General features: G+C 39.8%; 1 protein-coding gene across 1 annotated transcript in view; it reads left to right on the forward strand.

The window, feature by feature from the left end:
* The first annotated feature begins 7785 nt into the window (after positions 1-7785).
* The window catches only part of LOC132152220 (voltage-dependent calcium channel gamma-2 subunit-like), a 9477-nt gene continuing 1551 nt past the window's right edge, over positions 7786-15711 (forward strand). Inside the window, exons 1-3 of the mRNA XM_059561033.1 lie at positions 7786-8428; positions 12638-12721; positions 13962-14102. Of these exons, the coding sequence (XP_059417016.1) occupies positions 8218-8428; positions 12638-12721; positions 13962-14102 (436 nt within the window). The 5' untranslated portion in view covers positions 7786-8217. The remainder of the gene's footprint in view (positions 8429-12637; positions 12722-13961; positions 14103-15711) is intronic.

Raw genomic sequence — 15711 nt, forward strand, 5'->3', positions numbered from 1 at the left:
GCTGCATCTCATTTCTAGTTTTACTTGATCTTAGTGCTGCGTTCGACACCATAGATCATGACATACTCATAGATAGATTACAAAACTATACAGGTATTCAAGGGCAGGCTCTAAGATGGTTTAGATCCTACCTGTCCGATCGCTACCATTTTGTTTACTTAAATGGGGAGTCATCTCATTTATCATCAGTAAAATATGGAGTGCCACAAGGATCCGTCCTAGGTCCCCTTCTATTTTTAATATACATGTTGCTCCTTGGTAATATTATTAGAAAATACGGGATTAGTTTCCACTGTTATGCTGATGATACTCAGCTATATATCTCAACGAGACCAGATGAAACTTCCCAATTATCTAAGCTAACAGAGTGTGTTAAAAATGTAAAAGATTGGATGACAAATAATTTTCTCCAATTAAATTCGGATAAGACAGAGATATTAATTATTGGACCAAAAAACAGTACACAGAATCTTGTAGATTACAATCTGCAACTAGACGGATGTACTGTTACTTCCTCTACAGTCAGAAATCTGGGTGTTATATTAGACAGCAACTTGTCTTTTGAAAATCATATTTCCAATGTTACAAAAACCGCATTCTTCCATCTTAGAAACATTGCCAAGCTACGAAACATGTTATCTGTTTCTGATGCAGAAAAGCTAGTTCATGCTTTCATGACCTCTAGACTGGACTATTGTAATGCACTTCTAGGTGGTTGTCCTGCTTCGTCAATAAACAAGCTACAGGTAGTCCAAAATGCAGCAGTTAGAGTCCTTACCAGGTCAAGAAAATATGATCATATTACCCCTATTTTACAGTCTCTGCACTGGCTACCTATTAAGTTCCGTATCAGTTACAAATTATCATTACTTACCTATAAGGCCCTAAATGGTTTAGCTCCTGCTTAACTAACTAGTCTTATACCAAGCTACAACCCATCACGCTCCCTAAGGTCACAAAACGCTGGACTTTTGGTAGTTCCTAGGATAGCAAAGTCCACTAAAGGAGGTAGAGCTTTTTCACATTTGGCTCCCAAACTCTGGAATAGCCTTCCTGATAATGTTCGGGGTTCAGACACACTCTCTCTGTTTAAATCTAGATTAAAAACGCATCTCTTTCGCCAAGCATTCGAATAATGTATCTCTTAAATTGTGAGTGTAGTTGCATCTGCATTTTTATTCTTTAGCTTGGGTTAAACTAATTTTACTTTGTTGGATCAGCAGCTATGCTAATGATGTCTCTATTTTGTTTCTATGTTTTGCCACTAGGATTTACACAAGCTCCAGTCTGGATCCAGAACACCTGAGAAGAGATGATGCTGACCCTCAGAGGACCCCAGATGATCCTAACCTTGAATCAACAAACAGAACTAACAATTATTGCTACATGTGTGACTGCATCCTATAATTACTATTAATAATATTGATAGTTCATCATCTAGCTGACTACGTCTTGTATTATTATTATTATTATTTTTATTTTTCTAAAATCCTGTCAAACGTGCACAAATTACTAGCTACTACTAAATATTGTAGAAACATAATTTTCTGTAAAGTTGCTTTGTAACGATTTGTATTGTAAAAATACAAATAAACTTGAATTGAATTGAATTGAATAAAAAGCACATGTGACCCAATCTGCCCGCCGTACTTCCGGTGATCGCGAGGTCCCGGATGTTGGTCTCTCCTCATAACACTAACATCTCTGGCAGCGGGGTTCGTGGCTGAAGCGAATTCTTTTATTTTCTGCTCTATATTTATATTCATCACACCATGTTTTAATATAAACATAATGAACAGAAATAGCGCTTAACCATCGAAAGCATTGTAAATCATAAAGAAAGCACAGAGGTGCTGTTAACGGAAGTTGCGTGCGTTCTGCGTCACAGATCAACTGGTGTCTTCCGGCGGAGAGGAGCTGGATGTCGATTCTGGCTGCTTTGCCAACCGCGTAAAACTCATAAGAAGAACATTTGACTCCTGAGAGAGAAACTGTGTGTGTGTGTGTGTGTGTGTGTGTGTGTGTGTGTGTGTGTGTGTGTGTGTGTGTGTGTGTGTGTGTGTGTGTGTGTGTGTGTGTGTGTGTCCGTTCAGTCAGAGGATAGATAGTAATCTAATTAAATAGTTATCATTAGCAGTCTCAAACACAAGGTACTATTTTCTGGATTAAACATCAATCTTTCAATAATCCAGTTTTACATTCCGTGTTATTATATTATATTACTTTAATAAAGGATTCTCAAACTGTAGTCCTTGAAGCTTCGAGAGATTCACGAAAAACTTGTAATTAAATTGAATCATAAAAAAATTTAAAATTAAAATAAATCATTGTAAAACAACAGCAATCAAAATAAAACACTTACTAAAAATATTGTATTTGTTTTCCTGCACGTCATGTGACCGTGAACATGCAAATGTGTTACTGAATAATTCAAATATGTATTTTGTTAAATCTCGGGAGGACTTGGAAGTAAATATTAAGAGTAAAAGAGGTTCAGATGAAAAAAAAATGATTGAGAATACCTGCATTTCATAAGAGTAATAAAGTGAATTTGTGTAAGTGTGCAAGTGTGTAGTGATGTAGTATTAATACTGAGAAAACTCGTGTAATCCAGAGCTTGAATGCTGTGTGGTCACCTGACGAATGACCCGTGAGAAACTGGAGACTTTCTGAGGGAATATGAGCAGAAGAACATTTCAAAGATGAATAAGAGCAATTAAGGAGAATCAGTGAATTATGAAGAATGTATTGGTCTTGAGTGAATAATATGTAATCAATAAAAAAAGTAACTTTAGTCTGATTATTTTAAAATGTAATTGAATCTAATTACGAGAACTTGAATCTGATGACTCGATCCAGATTACATGTGTTTGGCTGTGTTTTGTTCTGACTGAAGTCAGCTGGTGTCTGTGTGCTGTTTTTGAGATTTCAGAGGAAGGACGGTGAGAGAACACCTCCAGGATCAGCAGCTGTTTGAGGAACAAGACCCAGTGCATTTCTAATGCATCGACTCAGAAGATGGACGTCATGCTGTTTGATGAAGCTGAGTTTATACCGTGTTACGTGTAGATGATGGGAAGACTGGTCAGTTATGACCGTGAACTGGTTTGTGCTTCTGTTAATAAAGCTTCTGATGTGATTTCAGGATTCTTGTGTTTTTGACTCGAAACATCTGCTTTAAAAGATCTTTAATTCTCCTTGAATCTTTCTTTGATGTTACTTTTTAATTTTTTTATATGTGTGTGTGTACAGTGCGTGCATAATTCTTTTGCAAATTGATGTAAGTATAATTTTTCATTTCCATCACTTCTTAGCAATTGTATATCGCTTTTAAATGACTAAATACAAAAAGAATAGTAGTTATTGAGATTTATGTGGTTTGGAATTGGTAAAATGTGCTTGGGAAGAAAAACATGACCAGAATATCAACTTGCACAATAATTCTGCATACTCGTGCTTTTAAATAGTGTTTAATTTCCCCTTATTAATCTGATGTCTGTCCCTTGATTTAATCATGGCTCACTGCCTTCTTGATTTAAAAGAGCTGGACTGATTTGAAGTGATAGTTCTTTCATTCTGTCTTCTGTTATTCACTCATTACAAACCTGTATGATGTCTGCAGAATGCAAAAAATATATAATATACTTCTCATCACAACAACACATAAAACACACGAGGCACATGGACAGTGTGTTCCATGTCTTTAATATTAGGTTTAATATCTTTAGGTTTAATATCTTTAATATCCGGTTCAAATTCTTTCAAGTATTGATTCTTGATTCATGAAGGCTGTTCAGTCACACACACACACACACACACACACACACACACACATGCAGTAGAAGTCACAGGCGTGAAGGACACACACACACATGAATGAATGAGTGCTGCGCAGATGAAGATGTTCCCATGGAAACTGGACAGTCAGCACATCTGCAGCTGCATGTTCATCTGACTGGTGTGTGTGTGTGTGTGTGTGTGTGTGTGTGTGTGTGTGTGTGTGTGTGTGTGTGTGTGTGTGTGTGTGAATGCCACAGCATCGTTTTCATTATGCATTTGTCAGAATCTTTTATCCAAAGTGGCTTACGTTGCATTGAAGGCACACTTTTGATCAGTTCACTCACTCTCTAGGAATCGAATCTTGACTCTAGGGTTGCCAGCTCCATGATCTGCTGTTTGAGCTGCAGGAACACTTCAAAATGCCCAACATTTGAGCTCAGATACTCTCATATACTCTCACACACTGACCGAGAGACAGACACAATGCTGACGGTGAAATATATCAATGATATAGAGTGGAATAAAGCAGACAGCGATACACACACACACACAGAGAGAGATGGCTGTTTGCTCAGTTGCTGTAATCCGTCTAATGGCTGCTGTGAATTGTGTGTTTGATGACAGAATGGGCAAATAAACCAGTGTGTGAGAGCTGCCAGAGACTCTGATTGAGCCACACACACACACACACACACACATAAAGAGACGCTCAGTAGACTTCTGTGGTTTTCATATGCAGCTGATTATAAACACTGTCATCTAATGCTCATAGAAAACTGACTGTTTTTGTATTACATTTGTAGATTGATTTCAACATTATGTCCCCAAAAGGAGATTTTCAGATTGAACTCTCTTCTGAAACAGTAAAGTGTTTCATTCTTGATTTGTGAAGAAATGTTACGAAAGAAAACACTGTGTAATCGTTATCAGTGTTTTTCAGTGAGTGATAAAGTGTGTTGGTTGCTCATGTTTTTGAAAGAATGAGTTGATTTGAGGATGAATTAAATCTTTTGCTACTTTTACTGCATTTGATGTCAAATGAACTGCAGTGCCAAACTAAAATTAGGTTAGAAAAACAGTGTGAAGAGTTTTGATAAAGAGACTTTAAGGGATAGTTCACCCAAAAATCTAAATGAAGTCGTTAATAACTTACCCTCATGTCGTTCCAAACCCGTGAGACCTCCGTTCATCTTCTGAACACAGTTTAAGATATTTTAGATTTAGTCCGAGAGCTCTGAGTCCCTCCATTGAAGCTGTGTGTACGGTCTACTGTCCATGTCCAGAAAGGTAAGAAAAACATCATCAAAGTAGTCCATGTGACATCAGAGGGGCAGTTAGAATATTTTGAAGCATCGAAAATACATTTTGGTCCAAAAATAGCAAAAACTACGACTTTATTCAGCATTGTCTTCTCTTCCGTGTCTGTTGTGAGAGTGTTCAAAACAAAGCAGTTTGTGATATCCGGTTCACGAACGAATCATTCGATGTAACCGGATCTTCTTGAACCAGTTCACCAAATCGAACTGAATCATTTTAAACGGTTCACATCTCTAATACGCATTAATCCACAAATGACTTAAGCTGTTAACTTGTTTAATGTGGCTGACACTCCCTCTGAGTTCAAACAAACCAATATCCCGGAGTAATTCATTTACTCAAACAGTACACTGACTGAACTGCTGTGAAGAGAGAACTGAAGATGAACACCGAGCCGAGCCAGATAATGAACAACAGACAGATTTGTTTATGAGTGAAGAACCGGTTGCATCGGTTTTCGGATCACCAGTAGTTCTTTCGGACAGTTCGATTCAATAAACCGGTTGAAGAAAACAGTTCACCGGTTCTTTTGCGCTCGATGTAATGTTAATTTGAGTAAATGAATTACTCCGGGATATTGGTTTGTTTGAACTCAGAGGGAGTGTCAGCCACATTAAACAAGTTAACAGCTTAAGTCATTAGTGGATTAATGCGTATTGGAGACGCGAACCGTTTAAAACGATTCAGTTTGATTTGGTGAACTGAATGATTCGTTCGTGAACCAGATATCCAGACTTCTTTGTTTTGAACACTCTCACAACAGACACGGAAGAGAAGACAATGCTGAATAAAGTCGTAGCTTTTGCTATTTTTGGACCAAAATGTATTTTCGATGCTTCAAAATATTCTAACTGACCCTCTGATGTCACATGGACTACTTTGATGATGTTTTTCTTACCTTTCTGGACATGGACAGTAGACCGTACACACAGCTTCAATGGAGGGACTGAGAGCTCTCGGACTAAACCTAAAATATCTTAAACTGTGTTCAGAAGATGAACGGAGGTCTCACGGGTTTGGAACGACATGAGGGTGAGTTATTAATGACATCATTTAGATTTTTGGGTGAACTATCCCTTTAAGTGCTGAGAAATGAGTCCTAGCAACTATCACTCAACCAAAGAGACTGACCTTTGTTTAATGGTTTTATGATGTAGAGAGCTCTTTTGAAGCACGGTTAGAATTAAATTTGTGAATATGTTGAATATGTATATATATATATATATATCTAACTTTATATTGCGTTATTTAATTTCAGTTTATATTCTTCTATTTTTTTCTCTCCCTATCAATGCACAGTTATTATATATATATATATATATATATATATATATATATATATATATATATATATATATATATATATATATATATATATATATTATTCAAAGTTGATCTTCATTTCATATTTCTGCTCGTGTATACCAGTACCAGTGAACGCGCCTTTGGTGTTTTGATTTGTGTGTGTGTGTGTGTGTGTGTGTGTGTGTGTGTGTGTGTGTGTGTGTGTGTGTGTGTGTGTGTGTGTGTGTGTGTGTGTGTGAGTGAGATGGAGACATGAGGAACAGACACATCAACTGCAGCGCCATCAGCCCGAGCCGCAGCCAATCACGGGCCGACTTTCGCGTGACGTCACTGCATTGTATTCTAAATTCATAAATCTTCTTGATCTCTTGCTCTCTGTGCCGCACTGGCTGCTGCTCGCGCGTCCTGAATGTAAAGTGTGTCCTCTGCTCTGAAGCACTGATGACTTCTGTCTCCTCCTGACCTCAGGGAGACGGTCCGAGCAGTGATGCAGAGATACAGCGCGGCTGTCACGAGCATTACGCGTGCCGACATGTAAACCACGGTTAATGGTTGGCTGTAACGCTCACACATCTCTAATGTTGACTCCATCGCAAGAGGGAGACAGTCGCCTTGGTAACAGCAGGATCCGTCCAGCTTCAGCACCAGCGGCAGAGCATCCATCAGTCCTCCAGTGATCCTCACTACTGCAACATATCAGTAACCGCCTACAAACCTCACGCATTTATATAGTTTTAATTAATTGAAACTTAAAATATGATCTAGTGTCAGATCTGAGACTGAGATGAGACTCTCTAGGCCTTCAGCTCCAGATGTTCCTCACGCATCTGGAGGAATAACATCCGCATCGTTCTGGAATTGTTGGAGGAATCCTGAAGAACTGTGAGGCTGAGTTAAACAGATCGAGATCGTCGTGCAGCAACAAGCGGCCCGCGGACAGACAGACAGACAGACAGACTCCTCCATCTGCTGGAGCCCGACACCGAGCAGAGAGACGGAAGATAATCCGACGCTCGCGTTCCTCCGGCGTGCGTCCATCAGTCGGTCCGTGGAGCAGCGCTCGCCTGATTCCTGTTTTTTTTTTTTCCTTTTTCTACTTGTGCATGTGGTTGATGGCGCGGGTGTGCTGCGGATCGGGCACCGGGTGTGATGTGACCGGTTCGGCGGACGGGAGAACCGCAGGGCTGCTGTGGAGCGTCGCGTCTTCAGACCGGATTCGCGTCGCGTGATGCCCGCTCGCGCTCTTCCTCCTTCATTCGAAGGAATAAAGGCCACCTATGGAAACTGGAGACCAGAATTTTAGGAAAAAAGCAAGCGAGTGATTTTATGTTTCTTTTCTTTTAATTCTTTATTCTTCATCGCCAGGATGGATTGATGATGATTTTCACCCCGAGCTGTTTTTGATTCAAACGGATCGGTTTAATCACTCGTCTGTTAGATTCATGCACGTGCGCGCGGGCTCGGGAACGTGAAGGATTCACATTTTCACCAGGAGCCTTCATCTGAACATCGGATCGAGAACAGGCCAGATTGGGTGAAGATGAGTTTATCTTTTGCCATGTTCTGTTTTGATGTAATATTTGGAGTGTCACTCAAGTACATCATCATCATCATCAGACTGATGAGCTGCATTAGTATGGTGCAGGTAGAAGCGGCCTGTCGTTTGTCTTACTTCTAATCCAATTCACGAAACCCTCGAGGGCCCTCTGTCACTCGGCCCCCTGTTTTTTCTTATTTTGTCCTCTTAAATCTACAAATATTTATTTCCTGTACATCAAGAGGAAAGGGGGCTCCCCTTTCGTTGAATGCGGCAACATGGGTGTGTTTGAGCGCGGCGTCCAGATGCTCCTGACCACGGTGGGCGCCTTCGCCGCCTTCAGTCTGATGACCATCGCGGTCGGGACGGACTACTGGCTCTACTCACGCGGGGTCTGTAAAACAAAGACTAGTAACGAGAACGAGACCGGCAAGAAGAACGAGGAGGTGATGACCCATTCTGGCCTGTGGAGGACCTGCTGTCTGGAAGGTAGGAGCTCTGAGAAGAACCACATCTGAACGGAGAAGCTCTGAAGAACCTTTATGCAGCTCTTCATAATTCATAGTGATCGTCCGTATGATTCGTGTACTGAATTCTATGTCATACCAGATAGTTTTGTATGAGGAACAGGTCCAAATTTAAGCCATTATTCACTTAAATTTCCAGAAAACTTGGAATATTAAAAATAATGTCCCCATTGATGATCCTTTAAAATCCATTGCACTAAATGTATTTTATAGTGGAAAAGGTTTCTTTAGATGATCCAGATGTTCTTCACATTAAGAAAAAAGTGGATTACTAACAGGTTCTTTGGAGAACCAGAAATAGATCTTCTGTGGCTTCACTGATTTTGATTTTTAAGAGTAAAGCCGCACTACATTTGTGATGCTTCTTATCATCACCATGAAGAGCTGCATTAAGATTCTTCCAAAATTCAATGTACTTCCTGTTTGAGCCCCATTGACAGCTGACTGTGACCCTCTGGAGCAGCAAATGTGCCCACCCTTAGTTCATCTGAGATCAGGATGAGTGTGTTTCTTCATCAGGTTTGTAGAAATGTAGCATTGCATCAGTGTCTCATCAATGGATGCTCTGCAGTGAATGGGTGCTCACATATTCTAAACAAATCTGTGAGAGACAACAGGAGATGCAGTTTTTCACTGGAGGAAGTGTATTATGGATTATGAACTTGTATTTTAGTTTTTGTACAGCTTTCGTCTTCTCCAGATGTTCACTGATGGACTGGAGTGCTGTGGATTATTGTGATGTTTTTATCAGACTCTCATTCTGACGGCACCCATTCACTGCAGAGCATCCATTGATGAGACACTGATGCAGTGCTACATTTCTACAAACCTGATGAAGAAACAAACTTTATAACCAACCTAATCTTGGATGAACTGAGGGTGAGAAAAATTTCCACCATCAACCACATTTCTTCACTGAAGTGATCTGGAGATGCATTGATGATGAGGTGATTTGTGCTACAGCTGTGATATATGACGATGAGTCCCAGGGAATGTATTAATGAAGGGGTTTGGTAATTCTCTGTTGTTGTGCATCATCTGCCTTCATATCTAGTTAAATATAAATAGCAACCTTAATAACACCCTTAAATCAGAATGGGTGTGGGGTGTGAGACAAATCAGTGTCAGAACTCATTCAGATCGTTGGCCAGTCGTGATTCAACACAGTGCTGGTGGATGCTGTCTTTAAATTGGTGATGTCTTTCAGTCCTTTCCACACTGATGCAGGGTCAGTGGCTGAAAACTGGATTCTCAGCTTTTTGGAGTAGTTCCTAATATTCAGATCGGTGGCAGCAGCTTCCAAACCACTCCAGTCAGAGCATCTTTTTACAGTCCTGTTTCAGTTTCTGCCTGTAGGTCGGTATAAGATGAACCGGGCAGCGAACAGAGAGCCCCAAAACTGCCGGTGGGACAGAGTGATATTCATCCGCTGTACACCAGCTTTCGTTGATGTAGAAACATCTTGTTGAGTGTTTAGTGAAGCCTGTCCTAACATGAACCTCAAACTCACATGAAGGACATCATTACACAAACATACTCTAAAAATATGATCCAGTGTCGATCTGAAAGTGCACACAAATTCATCAGCCTTTTTTAGTTTTCATGCTCTGTTGTGCGTAACACTTCCTGATGAGTGTTTCTGTGGAGGGAGGATCAATGGTCTGTCCGGAGGGCAGCAGGATCAGGAGACAGCGGTGTTTGATGGCCTGTTATGTCACTGTCCAGACAGCGGTGACCTCTGTGACCTCACCAACATCCTCTGTATTGTCGTGTAGATGGGATTTTATATTTAATGTTAGCATAAAGTTTTTCTGAGTAGATGATGGATAAATGTAGATATCAGCAGAAATGTGTGCACATCATTAGTAGAGTCTGATTATGAACTACACACATAAATGTGGCTCTGCATCAGTATGTTGTAAGGATGCTTCAGTATTTGAGTCCTTTAGCACAGTGGTTCTCTTATCTGATGGCCTCGGTTCAGTTCATGGATCTCCCTTTTAACAATCTGATGATCTGACTCAGGTGTGTTGTGTGTTTTGTCCACAGAAATGCATTACTCAGAGCTGTAGGATGATGTGACTGGTGGTCTTCCCATCAGATATTTTTAGCATTGATTTTATTGATTATTGTCTTAATATCAGAATGTTGTTGCACATATAAACAGTCACGTATGTGTGGTATTTAGTGCTGCTCTTCATTCGATCTCTTCTGGGTTTCTGGAAACATTTTGGTTCCTGAGAGAGCAGATTTAAATGAGCTTGTACACATTGGTGTCAGAGAAGAGAGAGTCTGTGAACGAAAGGCTCAAGAGATACAAGAGATGATGAGATCAGTGTGTGTGTGTGTGTGTGTGTGTGTGTGTGTGTGTGTGTGTGTGTGTGTGTTTCCACTCAGACTCTCTTACAATTATTACACTCCATCTATCCAAGTTAGGCCGTTCATCTGGGCTGGTAGAAGGGTGAGACCGGTGATGATGTGTTTATTAGAGACAGACAGACAGACGGTACTGAGACGTTTCCAGCAACATTTCACACCTGCTGAAAGGTGATGACATTCTGCAGCGTAACATGCAGGGCCTGTGTGTGTGTGTGTGTGTGTGTGTACAGGTGTTTCTACGCTGGTGGAGACTTAAACCTGAATACATACCAACTCATGGGGACTTGTGTCACCTACACTGAGGTGCCCATTGGTACAGAAGCTTATCATTTTTGTTTTGAGATTGTAAAAATGCAGAAAGTTTTCTATAAGGGGTATGTTTAGATGTAGGGCGATAGAAAATACAGTTTGTACAGTATAAAAAACATTATTCCTATGGAGAGTCCCCATAAACCACAAATGCAAGTGTGTGTGTGTGTGTGTGTGTGTGTGTGTGTGTGTGTGTGTGTGTGTGTGTGTGTGTGATAGTCATAGTACATCATTCTAATCTAATGAGGCTTGTGAATTTGTTTGGCTTCTGCTCTCTCTTAAAACCAATTCAAGAAAAACTTATAAAACTACAAATATTACAAATATATATTTTATGTTAGATTTAAGAAATATATCAATATTATTTCCCAAAAAGTGGGTCGGGCAAGCTTTATCATTCCCATGCAGCCCTAAATGATGAGTGTGGTTTCTGATGATTCTGGTGCTGGTGTTGGTTAGAGAGCCCTGAACCTGCAGCTGACCCCTGACCCCTGACCCCTGACCTCTGATCTCTCTTCCCCTGTAGGATGATTGTGTTTGTCTGTACACACTCTCTCTCTCTTCTGCTGCTGTACGCAGATAGGTTGCATAACTGCATTACATAATTCACTGTTCGCCACACGTGAGTGTGTGTCAGTTATTAGGAGTGTGTCTAACAGGATTACCCTTATTCCACCGATTTTTGAGACACACACATACACACACACAGTCTCTCTCTCTCTCTCACACACATTCACGTATGCACTCACACGCGCGCACACACACACACACACACACACACTCACTCACATGCACAGCTACTGAAGCATTTACAATAGTACATCTACTGACTATAAGAAAAAACCTTTTCATTATACACACACAGTACAGTTCTGAAGTTTGGGTTTGGTAAGCTTGTGTTTCTGAATGAAGTCTCTTCTGCTCACCACAGCTGCATTGATTTGATAAAAATACAGAACTCCAGTCTTCAGTGTCACATGATCTTCAGAAATCATGAAAATATGATGATTTACTGCTCAAGAAACATTTCTGATTATCATCAATGTTGAACACAGTTGTGCTGCATGATAATGTTGTGGAAACTGTGATGCATTTGATTTTTCAGGATTCACAGATGAACAGAAAGTTCAGAAGAACAGCGTTTATTTGAGATAGAAATCTTCTGTAACATTAGGAAATGTCTTTACTGACACTTTTGAACAATTGAATGCGTCCTTGATTATTAAAAGTCTTCATTTCTTTTACAAAAATATCTTACTGAAGCTGCTACAGTGTGTAGAGAGACTCGATGACGTCATCCACAACACTTTATGAGGTCACTATTGAGTTCTTTCTTCTGATTGGTGGATCTGAAGATTATGGCTAGTTTGGTTTTTGACAGAGTTCAGCTGATAAACATGATGTTTTCTGAACATACACTCGCAGAAACAGAAGTCATTACTCAACAACTGCTTGCTGTCACTAATATCTCTGTCTCTCTCAGGTAACTTTAAAGGCATGTGTAAACACATCGATCACTTTCCTGAAGACGCCGACTATCAAGCCGATGCATCAGAGTACTTCCTGCGTAAGTCAAACACTGTGTGTGTGTGTGTGTGTGTGTGTGTGTGTGTGTGTGTGTGTGTGTGTGTGTGTGTGAGAGAGAGAGAGAGAGATAGAGATAGAGATAGAGAGAAGGTGGTTGATGGTTTGCTAATCAAAGCTGCTGCTGCTCTTTAAAGTTTTTAATTAGGTCACTTATTTCTATAAATATTTCACTGCAGTTTATATGGGTCAAAACTCTGAAATGCCCTGCGCTCTTCACTGATGCAGAATGAAAGAGACAATATTCAGCTGCATGAACGACATGCACATGTGTTATATCGAGCACACACTGCACAGTTTACCATTTAAGAATAAAGAGAAAATGCCTGTGATTAGGTTTTGTCAGATATTCATCACTTCTGTGTTCCTGAACTGAAGCTCAGGCCAGACGGATCGCAGGCTCTGAGTGATGTCATGTGACTGACAGGAAGTGATGACCTCATGCTGTGATGTCATCAGTCAATCAATCATTATGACACACACACAAACACACTATACATCTCTTGATTAGAGGTCAGAGTCACGTAATTAGGACACATAATCTAGACAGTCATGATACAGAGTGTGATGATGAGGATGGTTTCAAACGTTTTTCAACTAATATTTTTTATTTTATTTTTCGTCCTTTAAATGAATGAAAACCATTTGTAAATGATCATAATTAAATCACAGCGTGTGTCTGGGTGTTCATGTTTGATTCCTTACGTGTTATTTTACCTTTACTTATATACACTCATAGTTTTTATTTACAGTTGAAATAGGTTTTATTATTACATTTTTAGTTTTCATTTTAATTTTAGTTAAATTTTTAGAATGTGCTTTGGTAATTTTAATCAGGTTCCATTTTTATTTTTAAGGTTAATTTATTATTTGAAAATGTATTTCATCTTTTACTTTTAATTCAGTTTTAGATTTTATTTATAGTTAATTTAAACGTATTACACATATTTGTCAAGGTAACATTTATAATTTAAATTTTCACCAGATATTCTTATATTTCAGCAATATTTTCATTAACAAAATATTTTTAATAGTTCTGGTTTTGGTTAAGGAGAGTAACCCTGAATGTTCTGATTTCCTGTCCTGAGGACTCGAACACAGTGATGCCAGTAGACACGCCCACATCATGCTGTAATCTGATTGGGTGAATGGACTTGGTCAGAACACCCTGTGACAGGGCTCAGACGTCCAGCGTCTCAGGACTGCATGTGTGTGTGCTTCAGGTGCGGTTCGGGCCTCCAGTATTTTCCCCATCCTCAGTGTCATCCTGCTGTTCATGGGGGGTCTCTGTGTCGCCGCCAGCGAATTCTACAAGTCTCGACACAACATCATCCTCAGCGCAGGAATCTTCTTCGTATCCGCAGGTGAGTGAGCTTCACCAGTGTGTATCACAGCTTATTCACTCGATTCCATTTGGCTTCAGTCGCGCTGCTAACAGCTCAGTGTGTTCTGCTGTATATCTTCGTTCAGCTTTGAGAAAAATAAGTTAACGCTATAATTTTCTGAGATTTTCTGAGATTTCAACTCAGAGACCTAAACATTCTGTACAAATTACAGTGAAAGTGGAAAACATTTTTTAACCCTCTAGTGCTGTTTCCGTCATTTTGGAGCAGAAAAACTTTACATTTTGGTTTGGCACTTGCTATACGAACACAAAAACAAATCATGGAGAATCAGAATCAGAATGAGCTTTATTGCCAGGTATGTTTACACATACGAGGAATTTGTTTTCGTGATAGAAGCTCCGCAGTGCAACAGAATGACAGCGACAGAACATAAAACACATAATAAAAGAATAAAAAATACAAATAAGTTGGTAAGGAATGACAATATACAAATTGACAATTGTAGGCAGGTATATTACAAAAAGCAGTTATGTATGTACAGGTATATTATGTGCAAAATTTAAGTGTACACTAAGTATGTGTGTTAGATAAATAAGTGTATGTGTGATAAATAATAAATAATAGTGTAGTGTGTTCCACAGTTATTATCAAGTGTTTTTAGATGGATTGCCTGAGGGAAGAAACTGTTCCTGTGTCTGGTCGTTCTGGTGCTCAGTGCTCTGTAGCGTCGACCTGATGGCAACGGTTGTTTGGAGAGGCGTTCAGGATGAGTTGCAGGAGTTGTGTATGGAGTGAATGGATGTGTGGGGAGGCGTTCAGGGCAGGTGATGGGTGTTCTTTCAAACCTGCAGTAAAACTCGTTCAGATCGTATGCCAGTCGTTGATTCTCCACAGTGCTGGGGGATGGTGTCTTGTAGTTGGTGATCTCTTTCAGACTTTTACACACTGATGCTGAGTCGTTGGAAGTGAGTCCTTATTTTTTTCCAGAATAATTCCTCTTTGCCACTCTGATCTCCTTTTCCAGTGTGCATTTAGCCTGTTTATACAAGACATTGTGATTCGAAAAATGTTCAACGATCCTGAAAAAAATATTCACACTTGTACTGTTCCAAAAATGTGGAAATGAACGAGAAGCGAATTTCTTCTAGTGGAAACTTTTTGTACAGCACCCAAATAAAACCTTACTGAAAGCTCAATTTTGGAGATATCAACTTCAAATTTGGAACCCGAGTTGTTCAGATCGGGGGTCCTGGAGAGCCACAGTCCTGCATAGTTTTGCTCCAACCTTGATAAAAACTCATCTGCCTTGTAGCTTTCTAGTAACTCTGATACCTTGATAGAGGCTTAAAACAGTAAGACCCAGATTTACTAACAGATGGCTCCAGCGCAGCTTAAGTGAGCTGTTTTGGTCCCTTAAATTTATCAAGGTGAAACAGTTACTAAGGACTTTGTAGCAACACTTAAGGGAACCCTTAGTGACAGCCAAGGTTCCTTAAGTTGACCGTTTAGTGTTTTTCTTTCAACCCAAGTTTCACTAAGGGTTAACCTTATAACGAAGGGATTTCTTATCTTAAGGGCTTTCATGCAGCCAGGCCCTGCACATAGTGATTTTTGCAGCTGATCCTAT

This window comes from Carassius carassius, chromosome 10, assembly GCF_963082965.1.
Source record: "Carassius carassius chromosome 10, fCarCar2.1, whole genome shotgun sequence".
Taxonomy (NCBI): domain Eukaryota; kingdom Metazoa; phylum Chordata; class Actinopteri; order Cypriniformes; family Cyprinidae; genus Carassius; species Carassius carassius.